Source organism: Meleagris gallopavo, chromosome 8 (assembly GCF_905368555.1).
Source record: "Meleagris gallopavo chromosome 8, MGAL_WU_HG_1.1, whole genome shotgun sequence".
Lineage (NCBI taxonomy): Eukaryota > Metazoa > Chordata > Aves > Galliformes > Phasianidae > Meleagris > Meleagris gallopavo.
Window position 1 is genome coordinate 2,196,958 of NC_139411.1, and position 20,903 is coordinate 2,217,860.

At 41.4% G+C, this 20,903-nt stretch overlaps 1 protein-coding gene across 3 annotated transcripts; it reads right to left on the reverse strand.

The window, feature by feature from the left end:
• Positions 1 to 310: 310 nt before the first annotated feature.
• ANXA11 (annexin A11) lies at positions 311 to 19,847 on the reverse strand. 3 transcript variants are annotated; one of them, XM_085229968.1, is made up of 15 exons: positions 19,716 to 19,847; positions 12,464 to 12,524; positions 12,135 to 12,247; positions 10,747 to 11,073; positions 10,258 to 10,345; positions 9,740 to 9,834; positions 8,437 to 8,550; positions 7,584 to 7,674; positions 7,406 to 7,485; positions 7,226 to 7,282; positions 6,361 to 6,454; positions 5,573 to 5,668; positions 3,303 to 3,361; positions 2,668 to 2,790; positions 311 to 1,020 (listed from the first exon to the last, which is right to left on the reverse strand). In XM_085229968.1, the coding sequence occupies exons 2-15, from the start codon at positions 12,513 to 12,515 to the stop codon at positions 961 to 963; spliced, it is 1,449 nt and encodes a 482-aa protein (XP_085086094.1). In that variant the 5' UTR covers positions 12,516 to 12,524; positions 19,716 to 19,847; the 3' UTR covers positions 311 to 960. The 3 variants fall into 3 exon arrangements, with proteins under 3 accessions (XP_085086094.1, XP_085086092.1, XP_085086091.1); XM_085229966.1 differs by having other exon boundaries at positions 19,719 to 19,790; XM_085229965.1 differs by lacking the exon at positions 19,716 to 19,847 and adding an exon at positions 15,111 to 15,182.
• Between the last annotated feature and the right edge of the window lie 1,056 nt (positions 19,848 to 20,903).

Genomic DNA, 20,903 nt, shown 5'->3' on the forward strand with positions numbered 1-20,903 from the left:
ACTGTTCCATTTGGTCAAAATCTGTTTAAACATACAATCAAAACATCTGAGTTCTTCTAAGACTAACAGCAACGCAGCTTCTTCTAGGTAAAAAAGACCTACCCAGTCCTTACAGAAAGGTGTGTGCACTCGTGTGCAGAGAAGTTTGCACATTCTTAATTAATAAGCAATCCCTTTTAATTGACCTATCTCTATGCTTCTTCAACTTACGTGTTCTTTTTTTTTTAAAAAAAAAGATTTCTACATTTTCATTTTGAGAAAGGCAAAGATGACATTAACATGGACAACAAAAAGCAGAGTTTTCCAAGACTTAGAAGATAGGCAGCTTTAATTTTATAATCTTTTCCTAGATATAGTTAGATATTTAAGGCACAATCCAAAACCTGAAAGACATTAACTGAAGAACTTGTATCATATCAACATTACTATTGCCTTGTGACAGCTGCCCTGGTGAAACAGCAACTTGGAACACAACTTACTTAACAACATGCAGCCAAGTAAAGAAAACAGAACTCAACAAAACCTCTTTAAAACAGTCTCAGTTGGACACAAAAACGTGAGGTGTAAGTATGAAACCACCTCTGCTTACAATATATATAGAACTAGCAATAAAGTGGCACGTGATATTTGTACAAAATAAAGCCTTAAACCATACAATCATGATTTTCACTCCAGAAAACAATCATGTTACTTCCAATGAATAAAGTAAGCTGAAAAATAATTCATTCTTGGATTGTAGAAGTTAGCAAAGAATCCTAAGCAGATGGTACATAAGCTTGACTTCTGTGAGCTTTTTTTTGCCTTTTTTTAATCTAGCAATTCGCTTTAGGAAAGACAGCTCATAACATATTTACTTCTGGGAAAAAAGATGCTTTAAAGCAAAACCATGAAAATAGCAGCTGCATTTTCCTCTTTTTTCCTCTCTCTGTTTTATGGTTAAATGAAAGCTCAATGTTCCATTTAGTCATTTCCACCGCACAACTTGAGTAGGATTTTCCGGTAGTCTCCTGAAGTATCCCCCTGGAAATAAACCCAGAAAAAGAAAAGTTGAAGGCTTGCATCCTGCTTTTTTGGGGACGTGGGAGTTGGAAGGGGAAGGAAGAAAGAAAATTAAGTTTAAGCATCTTAAATGCCAAGCTATTAACTAAAGGAAAGGAAGGCAGGGATGAAAGAAAGCAGGTGTTCACTTTTTAAAAACAACAATGAAAAAGAGAAATATGCTCTTTCCTTTATGGAATGGAAAACATCAATAAGGGAACATATTTCTTTAGGTAACTGAATTTGGTATACAGGGTCAATTGCACATTCTGGAAAAGTTCAGCAAAAACCTTCAATGCAAAGTTGTCTTTCAGCCAACAGGTAAGAAACTACAGAAACAGCAATACAGATTGCTGTACTCCTTTTCCCTGGACTCAGCATGGATTTCTTTCCAAGGGGCAGCAAGGGAAAGTTTATTCTTTGTTATATTTGAATGTTCAAAGTGATGCCCTGGCATCAAGAAATCTCACACCTCAGTCAAATAGCATCTGTTCCATTTGAGGGCTGCAAAAACCATGATGAATGTACATGCAAAATTGTGGAAAAGATTTAATGAACAGCAAACAGAAGGGGAGACAGCTGTTTACAAGGGTGGAAGGGTGGATAGTGATAGAACAAGGGGGAATGGTTTTAAACTGAGCCAGGGAGTTTCAGGTTAGATATGAGGAGGAAGTTTTTCACCCAGAGAGTGGTGAGGCACTGGAACAGGTTGCCCAAGGAGGCTGTGGATGCCCCATCCCTGGAGGCATTCAAGGCCAGGCTGGATGTGGCTCTGGGCAGCCTGGGCTGCTGGTTGGTGACCTGCACATAGCAGGGGGTTGGAACCAGGTGATCATTGTGGTCCTTTTCAACCCAGGCCATTCTATGATGATACGATCACCATTCAGCTAGCTCTGCTAGGTAAATGTCACCTGGTGCTTTTACAACTAAAAAGCATTCCCTGGGAGCTGCGCAATAACTAGACTTGGTTGATGAGGTTTGTCAACCCTTTTCACAAGGCAGTTTCAGACAGTGTATTATCCCTGAAAACCTTTTTCTGAATAAAAATCTGTGGTGACAAAGAGATGCTTCAAGAATCAGAATAAACCCTACATAGAGTACAATCTGCAAAATATAAAGCATTTTACTTTATTCATGTGCTGAAGGAACTGCTGTGCACTTCCAGACAATGACAGAAGAATTAAGGAGTTACTTTAAAACTGTTTTCAACTGTTTTTCCTGTTACTGCCTCTACAGAACAGGCAGGGTTTACACCTACGGCCACACTTAGTGAAATGATCAAGTTCAACCAAGTAAATAGGAATTATCTGTTCCTATTCCTGATGTGTAAAATTTCATGTCACAATATAGCAAGTGCCATCTTCATCTGAGAGTTATGGATTTGTAAAAACCTTCTGCTAGTTGAACTTTGGTGGCTTATGGCCAAAAAGACTATCTAGTTGCTGACAGAATAGCCAAGACTTGCTGGTGCACACAGTATCTCTCACTACCTTCCTAGGTTTCCTTGTGAGCACCACTAAGCTGCATCTCCATGTGAAAAACCTTCATTACATGGTGAATGAAGCTTCCTAAGTCCCCACAGGCACCCTCAGGCAAATGAACTGGGCAAACTAAAGCTCTAAGACTTACAGTGATATCTGCATAGAGAGATTTGCCATACAGCCGCTTGTATTCTGCACGTATGTCCAGAAGGTCAACCTCACTGCGTGATACCATGATTCGAATCAGAGTTCTGTCTTTTGTTCCTGCTCCCTGAAGTAAACAACAATGCCATACGTTAGTAATGTGTGGAAACTGTGGATGATAGAGCATGAATCAATAGAGATCACCACCTCACAAAATGCCAGCACTTAACTAGCAAAACTTCACTGCCTTCAATAAGCTTAGTAGGAATACAGCATATGCATTAATAAATTAAATTGTACTGGTAATGCACTTCAACTAGCCCTCTTTACTTAAACCTATCAGCAAGTCTTAAGCACATAAATTGTTTTACTAAGGCAAGCAATCTCTTTAAGAAATTTGTGGCATGGTTATATACACTTTGCTAAGTGGATCAAGTAAGATAGGTTTTTCCAGCCTTCCATCATACTACATCTTAAGTCTTGTGCTCATGGAAAAAATTCATACCTCCAGCTCATTAGTTATCTTTTAATTACTACCGTTAGATCTCTACAAGATGGTTGAAGTACTCATTCCAAAGAACAGCACAATCATTTTAAAAAACACATGCTACTTTTATGCATCTGGTCATAAGCACTTACCTTCATAGCATTCCTCAGCCTCTCTGCAAAGAAGGCTGGCGTGTTCTTGAGGCATTTAACTGCAAAAAGAAAGAGTATTACTGAAGTCACGTATTCCTACCCAAACTAAATCTCACCATCTTTTTTCAAGCTCAGTCCCATGCTTTAATTTTACACAGACAATATGATGCAGTTTCCATCCCTTCAGTTAGTCACTGACACAAGTTTGTACCCTTTTACCTCTAGCAACCAGGCTCTTGCCTCTGAAAGCAAAGTAGGGTATGGTGAGGGGATAGGAGGCTTGAAGGAGAACCGAGTTAAGTATTCCTAGCTTTTCTGGATTTATGAAATTCCAGGCCTTCCATCTGCAAGGCAGGGCAAATTCAAGACCTACTCTAAGTTGGGATGAGCTGCTCTACGATAGGAAGCCATCTATGATATGAACTGCACCCTCTACTCACAGCTAGATATCCATTTCTTTAGCCACAAATTTCACAAGGATTCTTGAGAAATCCTTGAAGTGCTTATTTACAAATGATCATTTTTATTGTTCATTAGAAATCTTAAAGAACAAAACCCAATTCAAATTATTTTAGTATTAATCTGTTCATCGCTCACTATAACTATAATCTCTACACTAATCCTGATGTTGGGTAAACAATCATGCAATCTGTGGCAAACTGTACAGAAAACAAACCATAACCAGCTTCTATCTGATAGCACAGAAAGCATCAAAGCAAGACAGAACAAAAAGGATAAACCTAAATACATATTTCACAGCAATACACATTCTATATAGGAAAAAAGTACTTTTCTGAACAGGAAAACGTAGATGAGAGAGAACAGTTAACACACAGTTGTCAGATATGTACAACATTTCACAAAGAAATGACAAGTGAAATGCATGTTGCTTGATTGTTGTTAAAACAACACAATCACACTAACATGTTGGAAGATGTCATTGTAAATTACCAGTTGTACAATCCAGAAAGCTTTAAGAAAAGCAAAATTGAATATTTTCAATTAGAAAACTTTTTCTGAAAAACAAGATTAAAAGAACATCTGATGCCAGGTAGACATAGACATGTATATATACATCTATATATACACATACACACATTTCTAAATAAAACAAAAGTTTATTCAACGAAGTTATTTAGTGGATATTAATGAAAGTCTATCCTTTAAAAGTTATTGACTTAAAGTTACAGTCCCAATTCTCAATCTGCATCCACAAGAAACATCTGCCACCTGACTGCAAAGCTTCATGAGATCAAATGACTTACTAACTCTTACAGTTAAGTTTCTTTACTGAGCTGGTCTTCTGCTAACCAACAATACTTCAAGTTTGGTTTTCTAACATGAATACTTTCTGAGGTGGCAGATTCAGAACCCTGGAAAAGGTCTGCAAATATAACTCATCAACAGAGGTAGGCTCAGTCTGGGTCATAAGAAACACCCATGCCATTAAAAAAAAAAGGGCTACTTTGTCAAGTAAGATAAATGGTTATGTAGTTCACACATGCGTAAGACACAAGTGAAAGAGTGAAGTTCCACAAAATCATCTTTACTTTCCAAGATTCTGTACAGCTTTGTTGCAGCTGAGCCACATGCTTTCTCTTATCTTACTCCCAGTGATAAATGCCCTGATTTATTTCAATAGGAGTAGAATAAGCTGTGCTTTGTTTGCTGCAGTTTGTTTGTTTTTCATTGTCTCCTAGGTACATCCCTTTCCTTATCGCTACCATAACTAAAAAAAAAAAAAGCACAAAGAAAACTTAAAGAAGCACAAGTAGATACCACAGTAAATACATAATAATACATAAAAATAAATGAAAATGTATAGAAGTAACTTCATCTAAGAGACAGAGACAAAACAAAACAAGCTGTGGGACTTCGTATAGAATAAACCACCCTAAATAGAACTGCTGCACAAGGACTCAAGAGCTTGTCATAACCCTTAGCGGAAACCTATGACTGGCTACCTTACAGAGGACAAAAAGGGCAACCTGAGATAGAGTTTTGCCCTTCGTAAGTACCAGAGGTAAACAATTTTAATGCATTTTGCTTTATTTCCAAAGCTGTCCCAAATATTCTATTCTCACAGTGGTTGGTAGAACTTTTAATCACTTCTTAAAACGAAGGCAAGCGAAGTTATTAATTCGCTCTCCCTATTTTAACAATAAAAATTTAGCATGTGAGATTTAAATTAAGCAGCTTGCTTGAAGCAGAAGCCTCATCAGCCATTTTGAGGTGAATTAAGTGGTCTGTATTTCACAGATGGCACATACCTACTGCCAGCATGCCTTTTTCCAGGTCTCCAGACATTTCACGACAGATGCTTTTTTCGATGTCCCGGTTACACATCCTCTGGTACTCACTGAAAACTGTCAAGAGAGAAGGAAGTTTTCAGGAATCAGACTCACAAAGAGATGGCACTGGTGCATGATGTATTGCTTATTTTGAAAACAATGCTCAACGTGGTACTTCAGCACGCTCATAGAAGCTCTGAAATGTCCAAGGTCATTTTAAACATTTTGTTCCATTTAAACGTCACCGTGCTCCTCCTAGCTTGTCTAGTTCTGTGCTTATTTTTGAAGGGCTATAGCAAGAAATCCATGTAAGGGGAATAGTTGAATTTCTCCTAGGAAAGCTTTGCATGTCAATGAAACTAAGAAAACACTCAGCTGCACTCACCACTTTAGATTAAGCTAACACACCAGCAAGAAAAAGGAAAAAAAGACTGCCAAGTGTCTTGCATACACAAAAGCATGCAAAATTGAACTGCATGCAAAATTCAACTAATTCTGATTTCCCAATCCTTTTTATCAGAGTAAGATTTGAACAAATATGACCTCTACCAGCTCTGACATTTAATAGAGATTATCATAATGCACAGCTCCTGCATGCCCTTTTCTTCAACAGAACTCACCTCGCTTTCCCCTTATCATTACTGGGAGTTATCATTACTCCCATTTTACTGATGGGAGAACACAGGCAGAGGGCAGTGTTGTACATTTTTATCATTACAAACAACAGAATCAATGTAATGTTTATGTAGAGGTCTGGGTACCATTACCTGCTCTGAGGTGGGCCCTGCTTCTCGCACACAGAATGGCATTGAATTTGGATTCATCAGTTCCTAAACGATTCTCACCAGCTGCATATAGCTCCTAAACTCAGAAGAGAATGCACATATCAATTAGAAAAGCCATCAGGATGAAAAAAGTGAGTTATAAATGACTTTCCTCACAGCCTCTCTTCCTTTACAGTCATTTCTTGGTTTAAGTACCACTGGGAAACAGGAACAAGCAATAAACAGTAACTAACCCCAAAACTGGTGTTTAAAACACATAAGCTCTGAATTAACCAAAGTAAAAAAACATGTTAAAAGTAGCTGAAAATTCTTCCTAGGAGCACCTGAATCTACCTTTATTTCTGTACCTCCAGGCATGTTTAGAGACACTCACATCTCTTCTGACAAACTGTGCTGAAAGCTAACTGCATTATTATTTGTGTGACAGTTTATTCCTGAAATGATCCACGGCATTCTGTTTGCTGTGTGGTGAAACAGAACACACAAAAACTAACAGCTGCAAGAGTTATTAGGTTCAACTGCCCTACTCGATGCGAAAAGCCAGAGTTCCTTAGATGACTAGCAGCAGCACAATGGAGTGACACAACAACTGGAAAAGCAAGAGATTTAAAAAGCAAAGCAAATCCAACCAAGCAAACAAGAAGTGAGGCTTCATTCCCTAGAGCCTCCTATCTGAAATGCAGCCACGAGGCTCTAATGCTGTTATGCCCCTTCATAACCCTTCCACCTACTGAAACACAAGCACTACTACAGAACAAGTCACACCATGTCCAAAACTAAGTCAAAGAGAACACATCAGCAGACTGAACTGACCATACTTACATATGACGAATAATTTCTTACTGACCTGTACGTCTTTTTGGACAAGAGACATGTCAACATTTGTACTTTCATCTCTGTTTCCCTGAAAGAATTTGAAGATACAGAGGTTTTCCTGGTGGTTTTTTTTTTTTTTAAAAAAAAAAAAACAACAACAGACATAACACACACAAGCACCCAAGTCCCCAAAAGCTCTGCATGGAAGTACCTGAGCAAGTGAAATTAAAAGCCTCTGGAAGTGTCCAGATGTGTCACTTCTTATTGCTTCCTCCAGAGTTTTCTTAAATTCTATAAAGGAGACACAATGATGAACAGTCATACACCTCCGCTCATTTTCCAAATTAATGACAGTCAGTGATTAATGAAAAAAAAGTAACAAATCTAACCTGCTTTATAGACCCTGTTGAGTTCCTGAATATGCTCATTACTGCGAGAAGCTAAGATTTCAATGAGACAATTTTCATCCGTGCCAATGCCCTAAAAAAAAAAAACCCACAACAGCAAACTGTAAGACAAAACACACTCTTGTATCAGCTAATACGAAATAATATAGACAAGAATAAAGGAAGAATACACGGAGAGAATAAATACAATTCAGAATAGTACACTGAGACAGAAAAACCCAAAGCATGTAGTTAGAATTTTGCATGCAACACATTTGAGACACAGCATGGTCAGCATTGGCTAGGAGTACACTTAACAGGTGGAGAAAAATAAACAAAACGAAAAGGTAAGCCCTGCTCCAAATCTTAATTAAATTAGGTGTTAGAACTATTTTTGAGCGCTGAAAAAAATAGTCACTGGAAATTTTGAGTTGAGAAGTGCCATCAGCTCCACACCTCAAAGCAAAAACCAAGAAACAAAGGTGCTCCATGCAGTAACTGGCTGAGAAAAGTGTTACCACAGTGGCTAACTAAAGACTACGTAATAAATTCACTGCAAAGTTCAACAAAACTGTGCCTCTGACATTTTTTCCTTTTATTAATAAATCTTTGTTACAACGCAAGCCTATTAAATGCTCTTTTCATTAGTTATTTATGTAACAGTAAATAAGAATTCTCAATTTTACTATCATAAACCTCCGAGAAATTGAGTGAGGAGTGGGCTGAATACCTGAATGGAGAGGACATCTGAATACAGAGCTTTAAAATTACTGCCACAAATTTGATCAGCTCAAATATTCCCTCAATACATTCCCTCAAATATTCCCAAATATGAAGCTCTTTATCCTACGCATACCTTTACAGCTTCCTTGATTTCATAAGCATCAAACATGATGGGTGTCTTCATCATTGCTAAGATTGTCTTCTCAAAGTTACCTGATAGTTCAGATTTGAGATCCTTGATCAAATCCTAAAGAGATTTAAAAAGAAGAGGTGACAAATATAAACAAATTCTGGACTTGAATTAGAATTCTTTATGTGCAAGCATCAATAATGCATCTCCAAAGTAAAGTTCCTCCACTAACAACATTAAACAGCAAAAACTAACATACATAATATATAATTAAGGTCAAATTAAACACGTTGTACTGAAGGGTCAAAGTAAGTACCTAAGAGACAAACTGCTCTATATAACTCATCTGAAATACTGCACTGAAATCAAGAGTAGATAAAAAGGCTACAGACTTAGGAATCATCATCCCCTTAAGCAACCTCTCATCTTCTTTCCCAACACTAAGTCTCCTGATTTTCAATTAAGTCATGCAGCTGATACAACAGAAGGAAGGGATGCCATCCAAAGGGACCCTGACACACTTAAAATAATCAAGTTCAGCAAGACCAAGTGCAAGACAAGTCCACAGATTGGGAGAAATCTTTGAAAGCAGCCCTGCAGAGAAGGACTTGGGAATCCTGATGGATAAAAAGCTGGACATAAGCCAGCAATGTGTGCTTGCAGCCTGGAATGCCATAGGTATTCTGAGCTGCACCAAAAGAAGAGTGGCCAACAGGGAGAGGGAGGTGATTGTCCCCCTCTGCTCTGCCCTTGTGAGGCCCCATTTGGAGTAGTGTGTCCAGGCCTGGGGCCCCCAGTACAAGAAAGACATGCAGCTGTTGCATAGGTCCAGATATGGGCCATGAAGATGTTCAGAGGGATAGGGTACTCCTCCAGTAAAGTGAGGCAGAGGGAGCTGAGCCTGTTCAACCTGGAGAACAAAAAGCTACAGGTAGAATCCCTCATTGTCTTCCAGTACTAGAAGGGAGCTTATAAAAGGGAGGCAGACTGACTTTTCGCACTGTCTGATAGTGATAGGACAAAGAGAAATTTATTTTAAATAAATAAGGGGAGATTTAGGTTAGATGTGAGGAAGCCATTTTTCACTGAGAGTGGTGAGGCTCTGGAACATGCTGCCCAGAGAGACTGTGGATCCCCCATCTTTGAAGACACCAGACTGATGGGGGCCTGGGCAACCTGGTCTAGTGCCTGATTTAGTGGCTTACAACCCTGCCTGCTGCACAGAGCCAAGGGCTGGAACTGCATGATCTCTAAGGTCCCTTCTACCTAGCCCCTTATTCTTCTAGCTTCTCTTATATGTATTTACCTTTCCATAAGCTGTCTTGAAGGAGAGGATGATCTGCTGTCGCTGCTTGTTTGAACGACTTCCAAGGCAATCTATAATAGCCTGCTCATCGGTTCCTGTACGTGCACACAAACACCACAGAATGAGATGGATGTCACACGAGGATTCACCTTTCGGTTTCCACTAGACTCTACTTCTGCCAAGCCCAACACAGATGCTTCTAACTCATCTGTTGCATCTCCTCTTGCGTATCACCACAGAACACCCAAGTCTTGCAAAACCAATCAAAAATACAGTGAGAATAAAACAAAAACCAGAAAGAAAACCAACAAAAAACTCCACCCCACAAAAGCTAGCAAATACCAAATCCACCACGTTGTTTTCATCTACATCCACTATCAATAATTCTTCTGATTACCAAGTACAAGAACATGTGAACCAGCCCCTACTCAGTAAGTATGTTAACAATGGTGAAAGGCAGTATTGAAACAAAGCTGCAATTCTACTTGCATTAAATATCAAATTCACAGACTGCTCACCCAATCCCTTCATGGCCTTCCTCAAGACTTCTGCATCCTTCAGAGGGTCAAATCCTGGCGCATCAGTGATTGTGCCTCTGTTTCCATACTAAAATCATAAAAGTTGAGCTGTATTTAAAGTATTAATAAGAAAAAAACAACTTAATTTTTTCTTTAAAAAGCAGACAACATAACCTTAGATGTTTGTTTCTCTACCTGTTATTATGATAAGATGCACAGTCAATTATGGTTTGATTAAACTGTAGATACAAATGTAAATACTTTGTTCGAAAAACAAAGCCAACTGAATATGAATTCATGTCTCACATTTCTTTTTTGATAATGCAGTATAACAACATATATTTGAAGTCATAGATGCCTCTATTGCTTCTATCTCCTGCTTTGGTCAAAATTCTCCTTGTGACTCCCTCGTCATTTTTAGACACACAAAGAAAAGGTAGAAAAACATATGCAGTCACATTTTAAAACCAAAGCACTGAATGCTCTTACTGCTCCAGGAGAGACTGCAGGCCCTGTAGGTCCTGGATAAGAGGGCACAGATGGATTCACAGCTGGTGGATAACTTGGCATGGGTTGCTGCCCTGGGTAAGGTGCTGGTGGCTGTCCTGGTGATCCCATAGGCAGCTGACCAGGAGGCAGCGTGGGCTGGCCTGGTATGTTTCCTCCAGGTGGAGGATAGCCCCCATAAGAGGGCTGCTGTCCTGATGGAGGCTGTCCAAAGCCACCTGGAGGTACTGGTGGATAACCCCCAGGTGCTGAAGGATATATGCCTTGTGGTACATTTGACCCTCCAAACGTCCCTGCCATATTGGATGCCTGCAATGACAGCCAACAAAGAAAGAAAGAAAGGTGTGCTATCAGCTAATTTCAATAGCATTATTAACACGATGTGTTCACCTCCCCACACCCTCCCCAGAAACACAAAGCCAGTTCTTCTCTGCATGGCCATGTTAACACGACTATAGCATTCACATAGAAGTATTTACTGCAAGCAAACCCTGGGTGTTTTACATGAGAAATGCATGCATTAGTAGTTTAAAGTAACAAGAGTTAAGACTGCATTAGGAAAGACATCTGCATCAACTGCCATGTTGTTAATTAACTCCACAACCAATATCATCTTTCCCTTATAACAAAGACCATTGCATTTGATGACTGCAATGTTCCCAGAAACCAATAGCTGAGGATATTGCTTTGAGCACTCTAGGTAATTTTGTTGCTCATTCTGACAACTGAACTCATTCAATTGCTACCAAAGTTATCGATGATGAACATGTCTTGCATGCTGTGAACTCCTTACGTTTTATAGCAGGTTCCTGGAGCCTGAATAGTTAGAAACATAACTCATTTACACCCTAAGCAAAAAAGTCGCATAGGAAATGTCTGCATTTTCTTCACTCAGTGTAAAGGGTTTTTACTGCCAGCTGTTAAATACTAGCAGAGCTTATCCTATGCTTTCTTCTGAGATGAATCACCTGCCTCAATTACAGAACCTTGCTCCTTTTTCAACTGGAAAAAAAACAGGTAATAAGCTAAACCTGAGCCGTGTTTGCCAATACAAATTTATTAACAACGGACACTCAGTATTAATCACGTGCCCCCACTCCTCTGCATGGCAAAGTCAAGTTTTATGTCCCTGGCTTTTGAAGTTAGGCTCTTCAGTCAAAATTTATCTACAGATTCTGCCTTTCCAACATAAGGAATAGCTTGTGGTAATGATTTACTTTAACAGATGATAGTGAATGATCAGCATTTAAACAAAGGTTAGACAAAGACACAAAATAAACCTGCTGTAAACGATTTTTCTACAGTACCAGAACCACAGCTTTACTCTTAAAAAAGACAAGGTAAGATACATTGAATGAAAGCAGACTCACCATTCCAGCCATGTAGCTCGGGTTGAACTGATTGGCATAGCCAGCCACATTTTCTAGACCAATTGGAGGTGGATTTGAAGGTGGATAGACAGCACTGCCCCAAGGACTGCCACCTACAATCAAACACAGCTGCATTGAAACAAGACACTACACCTTTTAAAGCCTGTTTATCAGCCTAGATAAAACAACAACTCCCAACTGAACTTAGCAAGAAACCACAGAAAGCCTCAGTGTCCAGAACTCCCTACAGACTCGTGCTTCATTTATTCCACCTTCCCATTTGTTAGGACCATCGGTCACTTAACAGTTACTTCATCTGACTGACTTACCTGGGGGTGCTGGTGGATATCCACCTGCTGGGGGATAGCCTGGGTAACTCATTGCAAAGACCTGAAAAGCAGATGTGATACAGTCATTTTCTGCAGCACTCGGCTAATTATACCACATGAAATTAACAGGCAGTATGTTTGCAGTAGCCAGTCAAAATTTGGATAAAAACCAGACAAGTTGCAGAGGCTTTTTTGGGGAAAGCACTTCCCACTTCTTTTTTTGGACCAGTAAATATATTCAGATATTAACCAGCTATACAGTCTCTCCTCAGACTATTTCTCTTACTCATTTCAGTTAATATTTACTCCTCATTTTGTCTATTACGTAGTTAAGGATGCATCACTCACAAACACGTTACTGCACTACTGAAGTTAGCAACCTACAACAGAACAGTTTTGTTATCAAAAGTAGAAACATCAGTTGACAACCAAGCTGCATCTTGGAATGACTAATTTTATGAGAGGCGTAGGAGGCGACTGAAATGGAAACATCTGCAGAAGCACGAGGTCAGAGTAGGAAGCTGAAAGGACACTTCATGCTGACAGCACTGTCACAGAGGGCATACCAAAAGGAGATCACTAAAACTAATTGCATCTCTACGAGTTGATAGTGCTTCTGTCAGAACATGCAGAAACGTACGAGGCCATTTCTGTCCAAAATAGAGGTGGAGTGTTATCAAGTGCCACTGCTTGGAGACTGGCTCTGCGTCAGTCAGTGCATGGTGAGTAACTGCACTGTGCACCACTTGCTTTGTCTATTCCTTCATAGTTATCAGCCTCTTCCCTAACGAGAGCATTTTGATCCAATTCAAAGGTTTCTCCTTCTCTTTCCCACTAGGCTTAAGTAGCTGTATTTCAAACACCTCCCACCACACCGAGCACAATCACTTAAATCTGCTTTCGATAGCAGACTATGATTCCTCCCACACAAGTGCACAATCAGGAATTAAGTTTGCTACAAAATTGGACATTAAAGCACACATTTTTGCTCCTTGGGGGCAGTTGTCAGCACTAACATCATCCCAGCAAAACCCTGTGAGAAATTTGTACAGACACTGAATTTAAGCTATCCTGAAATCCTGTTTTACAAGCACGGTAGTTTCACACTCAGAAGAACAGAGGGGAAATTGTGATGAATAAAGCTCATGGGCAGAGACCAAGACAGGAAGGTCCCTTACCACTTACCATCACGGGCAAATGAGACTCAGCATAGGGAGTTTAATAACTCGTTGCCTATACCTAAGAGATGAGAGCATTAAGAAACTAAAAAGCTACTTGAACCCACCTTCCTCCTATCCATCCTCTAGTACACTGTGCCCCCAAGTAGTACAGGGGGATGGGGGCTGCACTCAGTCCCTAATGCTTTGTCTCCTCTGCTCCTCTATGGTCACTCTGCCCCTGCTCCACATGGGGAGCTTCTTTAAGTTCATCCCACACTGGCTTACCAAAGATTACAGCTTTAACAGGCACTGTTCCAACATGGCTTTATACCACGGGTCCATCCATCAGGAGTAGGCTGATGTAGCACAGGGCTCCACAGGCACCAATGCCCCCAGACCATAGCTAGCAAAAAGCTTTGTATCCTTGCTATGTTATTAATTTACTTGGTGTAATCAAATCTGACCTATTCAAGGACCATAGCAGGCTGAGATTCTGCTGCCTTTCCCCCCCAGCAGCTCCTGAATGAAGCAGAACAGGCAGGTGCCTCTTTTCTGACTACATACCTCTGAAGAACACAAACACCACGGAAGACAAAGAAGAAAACAAACAATCTCAACAGTTAACAAAGGTGTTCTACTTTAACACCTAGTCCAATGCATTTCCACTGCTTATAAGGTGATGAAACTCTTGCTATAATGAGGAAAAAAAGAGCGTAAACATAGACATGGTAGTAAAATAGTAATAAGCAAAGTGTTACTACTCATATCACTCAAAAAAAAAATGAAGCAACCAAAAACAAAACCACAACCCAAAAACGAAAGACACACAGCCAAGTCAGATTCCTAAAAGCATAATGCTTATTAGTCTCAAAATCTGTATCTTGGACATCCCAATTACTACAGCATTGAACACCTCCCCCTCACTTCATGAATAATCATGGGGGGATTGCTTGCCTGGTTTTTCATGTATACATACAATAATGATAACAAGATGCTTTTCAATACAGCTCTAGGTAAAATTTAAACACAGGAGGGCTTTCTTTTTGTGGTGAAGGGCCGAGAAAAATGGGAGCTTTCTGTCCTAGAACGGTTGCTTGCATGTTTCCTTTAATTCTATGTGGAATGTTCCCTTCTGATTAAAAAAATAATAATAATGAAAAGAGTCTTTTAGCAATTAAAGCTGATGTTGACGACTAATGGCAAACTTCATTAGCAATCTGAAAAAAATGTTACTATATATAAAGAAGTTCCACTTGCTTCTTTTGAATGCTGTATTTATCCAAGCCTTTTCACAGGGAATTTCTTCCACATTGGTTCAATTCCAGGCAAACCAGATTCACAAACACAGCAACTTCTCATGCTCAAAAACCTCCACCATCACCACTTCATCAAGCCCTGCTGGCCATTTCTCTAACTCAGCAAATATTTACCCTTCTACATTCAATCCCCCAACCACTCCCACAACCTCGTCTCTCTCTCAAACCCACCTCCCCAACTTTTATTCTGCTGTATCTTCATAAAGCTGTAAGAGGGACACTTGCTTGCTGACAATAAAGGGCCACAGAAGAGAGGATACAGAAGTCCACCACCCTGATATACAAATATTGTGTGGGAGGATACAGGAACACTGAGGTCTGTGTTTGCTCAGTCATAAAAGCAGCAGTGCGTGAGAGGGAAAGAAAAAGCAAACAGAAACAGGGAGTGCCTTGAATTAAATACAGAACAGACACTGCTAAGGTCCTCTCCTCACCCTCGGTGCTCACCTTTGAGATAACTCCTAAAAGCTTGAAATGAAGACCCTGCACTTTGTTTAGTGGCTGCTGTTCAGTATTTAGCCTCAACAATATCATGTTCCAAAAATCTGAAGGCAACAATTATGAAAATATCACAACCTTTGTCTGTTCAAAGTATTTAATTATGACTGCTTTCCAGGGAATAGTGAATCAAGTCAACTCCTTGGCCTTCACTCCTCTTCCAGGTCGATTGCTAAGATGCAGTAATAAAAGGCTGCCTAAAGCTATACATTACACAACTCCTCTCTGCAGAAAGCAGAGCCTGCTCCAAGACTGCTGATTTCACCCTCGGCGATCAGAACAGCATTTGTCTCCTTACAGTATGCTGCAGATTTTCATCACAGGTCTGCTGTGCTCTTGTAAAACAAGGACAAGTCGCAGTCAGCATCATATCAGCTACCTGCTATTGTGCCAGCCTATGCAAGATTTACTTTTGACTTACTTATCCCAATGCAGCATAGAAGTTACTCTCTCCTATACCAGGTATAACATCCTGCACCCTGTGAAACCAAGAGCCCTGCAATGTGGTTTTCTTGAAAGCCTTCTGCGTATGTGACTCCTTGACTAGCTTTCCTGTCAATCCTAAACTGTTAAAACAAATGAGATGAACAGCATCTGTTCCCCTCCCAACAAGATTCAATGTAGCTGAGTACACCTCAGCCAAAACTCAAGGAAAGGGAAAAATATAAAAACAAGAAATGTATCACTGACAAACATACTCAAGACAACAAAGCCCAAAGAAACTGACAAAGCTGTATAGGCTCTTAAGATCCAGGTACAGCAATGACAGTTTCAGGCTATTAGCTTTATTCTGGCCTCCTTCTCTGTCCTAAACCAAGTTCTTCATTCTGTAGCACTTCTTTCCAATGCTCTCTCCGCAAGACTTACCATGCAGTGAGTCCAGTCATGTACAAAACAAATAATGATGTTCTACTATAGAGTCATGATCTGCCATATAAAATCACTTGTTGCAAGAACAGCCAGGCTATAAATAGCCCAAATTACGTTCTCAGCTGACTAATGCCTCAAGGATTTATAACGATCTATTTTAAGTTCTGCCATAAAAGACAAATTTCTGCATCTTCTGAGAAAAGCAGAACAGCTAAATAGTAAATTAATCCACTGTCTGTGGGAAATCCTACACAACTGAAGTGACAGTGCAGCACTCAGTACGCCACAGAAGTTAGCAGAAAGACACCCAGCTACTCTTCTCCACCGATCTGCACCCAGCTGCTGTGCTGGGACAGACCCTGCTACAGCAGCCTGCTGCTCCGTGCTCTTAGCCTTCAAGGCAACAGGAACTCAAGTTTTCCATCCTGCCTTCTGCCACCGCTTCCTTCATGCACCTCTGCCTAGGCTGCAAAAGAAACCAAACAAGAACACAGAGCTCTAAAGGGGACAACTCCATAAAGAGAAGGATGCTTATCAGAGCTGCAGGAAGCTTTGTTAACAGCTGCACAGGAGTCCTGTGCTGCATACCAAGTGTCCGTGCACTGCCCCAGGCTGCTGGCTGGAGGACTCCACAGTGGGAAAGCAGAAAAATACAAGTTGGCAAACGCATCGTGTTTTTCTTAAAGGTGACCACTGTTACACTTTCTAGGCATTCAAGAGTTACAGCTGTCCAGAAATGCTGGCAAGCTCACCACTCAGTGTAATAAACCAGAAAGGTGAGTATTTCACAACAGCCGTGGAAGTGAAGTTAAAGAAAGCAAGACCGTGGTCTTCAAATCTGTGTAGAATCAGCAAACTTTAGTACTTAGAGCTTCATAACATACATTTATCCCACCTAACAGAAAACTGACTATTTCCAAACTACGGCTCAAGGCAAACAGTAAGAAGTTACATGGAATGGAGTATAGGTGCCCTGTTTATAGAACTCATTTCCCAAGTGTAAAGTTGCTCTCTCCAGTTACAATAAAAAGGGATACTGGCACTGTCTTCTTCAGGCAACTAAAGCATCCAAGTTCAAGGAACCTGCCAGAGCTAAGTTAGACCTCCAGCATCCTTTTTTAATCACTACATATATTGATGCCTTTAGGAATGTGAATTAGAGGCCTAAGTTAATCACTGTGAACATCTCTTCAAGCAGGTATTGGCTGAATATACAAACAATCGTATATCAGATAGACTTACACGCAGTGAGAACTAGCACCAACCGAGGCCTTGTGAGAATCTCAAGCTAATTTGGATTTTTAACATGGCGTTAATTTTGTTGGCCGTTTTTAAGGCTCTCAGAAACTGGGATCCAAAAGTCTGTAGAGGTCCACCTCTCCCACCGTGGGCCAGAGCTCTCTCCCACCAAAAGCCAAGACAAAGTCTGAATAGAGGGACAGAGCGGCGACATTTTCCAAGCATGCTCAGAAGAGTTCGCTGTGCAGTAGAGAAACAAGGCTTGCTCAAATAGCCAATGCACAAAGACCAGGAAGCAATGCCTGGGCAGGCCTTCTGTCTGCTTCTTCATTCTTAGAAAAGATGCTGGTAACGATTAGACAGCACACTGCACACTGCTCTGTGCTGTGGTCAGCCACGTAATGGGGATTTTTTGTTTCTGAAAACAGATTGAAAAAGGAAGGCTTTATATTCCTATGATGCAATTATTAGCAGTGGCCCAGGCTCACATCTTGGACATCTGAGCAGTACGAGTTCAGCTTCACACATGTCACACAAACCAGCTCATAAGCATGGGCAGGACGGACTGCCTGCTCAGCACAAGCACTTCATAAAAATGACTTCTGAAAACATCTCAGCACGTCTCCATTCTGTCCCACTCGATATCTGCCCCAAATTCCTACCAAGATCTACCTTCCTATCAAGATCTTGTAGTGAATTGATAAAATCTAGAGCAAACTGCAAGCAACAACACAACAGGTACAATGAAAATATTTGGTTTACTTATCTACCACCTACAGGAGGAATTGCATTACGTTCTCACCACCCAGGGAACTGCCTGAGGGAAATTTGCATCCACACGATCTGCAGACACAGTAACATCTGTGCTGCATAGGGTGAGGACAAAACATTCCTATCCTGACAGCCCCCAGTTGCCTCTGAGCACCCTGGGGACATCAAGTTCGCACCTTCTCCCCATCTAAATTTGGATCTTTTAACTCGATAGTGCAAATAAAGCTGCTGTCCAGTAAGTAGCAGTAGGAAAGGAACCACCTCTGCTTCATCACACAGTAACAGTGATCCTCTGACTTCAGCATAAGAACAAAACTGATGGCTGCATGTTTACAAAACATTCTTTTGCTGCCTTCTACAAAAGCAAGCCAAAACAACTTTCCACATACAGCTAACCAGCCTCCTTCCCACCCCAGCCATGAGCTCATATAATACAAACAGGAGTTTGTATATCCAACAAGAATCTACATTACAAAGGGCGATATAAGTCTAAGCACTAAAAATGAACACCAAAGAAACAACACTGATCCTGGTACCTAGCTGCATACTTTACTGAAGGTAAGCCTTTAACTACCATTTGAAGCTGTCAGACACATTTCACACACATTTCTATGTGTGACTGCACAGACACCCTTGGCAAAACGTAAAAGAAACTATCAATTTATCCAAAGCCCTGCTATTCCTGTCACCATCACTAACGCATCCACTCTTTCACCTCGCCTTTAACTTCCCCCCTTACCCATATCACACGGCACCAGCTCTGATCAATGCAGCGTTACTGCACAGACCCTCTGGATGCTCCATCTCCTGCTAAAGGTCTAGCAAGCAATATCAGTTGTAGGCCTTGAAGCAGAGCAGCTCCTCAACTCATCTTTATCTTACAGAGCATAGTACCTATTTTGAGCTTCCTAATATTACAGTCTTATATATATATTTTGGCACTAAGTTGACTATACTGGCAATACAACACTATCCAATATCTTCTTTTTAAGCAGTGACACGCTTCTGCTCTGTCTCACAGACGATTAAATTATAACAGGAATTTAAGAGCTTCCGTTCTAAGACACTCCAAGAACGTACAGGGCCAGAAAAAAGGAAGTACGTTGCCAGCAGCCTGCAGGAAGCTGGTTTAGAAAAAAAAAGAAAAGGAAGGAAAACAAAACACATAACGACAGTTCTCACGCAAGTGTCACCTTAGTTTCCTCCTCACCACGCATAACAAAACCAGAATGCGCACCAAGGACATAAAGCGCAAAGTGCACTGCGAGAGCGAAACCAGCAGCCAGGCAGCAGCCAGCGCTCACCGGCCCGTGCGCACCGTCAGCCCCCTGACCCCGTCTCCCAGGGACGTTCCCCCCCCCCCCCCGGCCCCGTCCCCCAGCCTGGGGCCGCTCCTACCGCGTTCCGCTGCCGTCCGGTCGCGCTGTGAGGCGGTGACCGAGCACGGCAGGAGGCGGCACCGTGACAGCTCCGCCCGCCCGCCCCGCAGCCGAGGCCGGGCGGGGCCCCTTCAGTTCCAACCCGCGGCCATTCCTGCGGCGCTTCGTTCCGACCGCCCTGCGAGGGGCGTGTGGGGGTGCAGCTACAGGGCTGCTAGCACGTCTTCCAGCCTTCTGCATTGCAGGAAGGCTAGCACGCGGTGTTTATGACGTGAAACGTTTACTGGGGGACCCCGGCAGCTTCTGACTCAAGAACGAGGTTGTAAGCTCCAGCAAGCAGGCATAACGAAAAGCTGTTTCCAGTGGAAAGTCTGCTTCATAGAAACCGCACGGCTCCACCCTTCACACAGCACGCGCGTCACCTCCCGGCGGGCCGTGTGACGGGGAGGCTGCCAAACCCAGCGGAGGAAGCTGCACTCCCGTCGTTCAGGGCAGAAGGAGAAGCTGGCTGCCTCAGGGAGAAGTTGCTCAGGCTCTTCAGACAGTAAACACGCCGATCTCGGCACTCACAGCACGCTGTAACAACAGGCTCACCCGCTTCACTCTCAAGATTGTCAGTGTTCACTCGCCTTAGAAAATGGTGAAAGATGGTTACACAACTGGAAATTTGACTAGCTACTCCAGTATACTCTTCACCCGTACATTGACTCAAAATTGGAAACAGCACAGACTTTACAGGCCGGTTTAAACTTTCTCAGATCCCTTCCTATTACCAGCCCTTCCCCTGCTTTGGAAAGCATCAAAGAACAGAACCATCGAATTGCTCAGGTTGGAAAAGACCTTCAAGATAATCATGTCCAACAACAAGCCAACCATAGTACCGTAACTATCATGCATACTGCTGCTTCCTAGCTCGTCTCCAATGGTAGCCTGACAACTTATGCTTCGTGGTGGTGTTACACTGCTGTGCTTTTTGCCAGAGAACATCTGCAAAACAGCCCCACCCAAAGCACTGTTTCCCAGCTGTATGAAAACGTCACCAAGCACTTCCAGGAAGGGTGGAAGGAAAAAAAAAAAAGTGTCTTGTTGTATATAATATACATTTCCTTCAGTGAAATTCTATGAGAGGTTTTGAGATGGGAGATTTCCTGCACTGACCTTTACTAGTACAAGCAGTACCAGATAAACCCTTCAACAAGTGTTTTTT

Coding starts and splice junctions, on each gene's coding strand:
- ANXA11 (XM_085229968.1), bottom strand. CDS start 12,515: ATGAGTTACCCAGGCTATCCCCCAGCAGGTGGATATCCACCAGCACCC. Junction 9,835..10,257: donor GAAGGCCATGAAGGGATTGG/GTGAGCAGTCTG, acceptor GTGCACGTACAG/GAACCGATGAGCAGGCTATT. Junction 7,283..7,405: donor TTTTAATTTCACTTGCTCAG/GTACTTCCATGC, acceptor AAATTCTTTCAG/GGAAACAGAGATGAAAGTAC.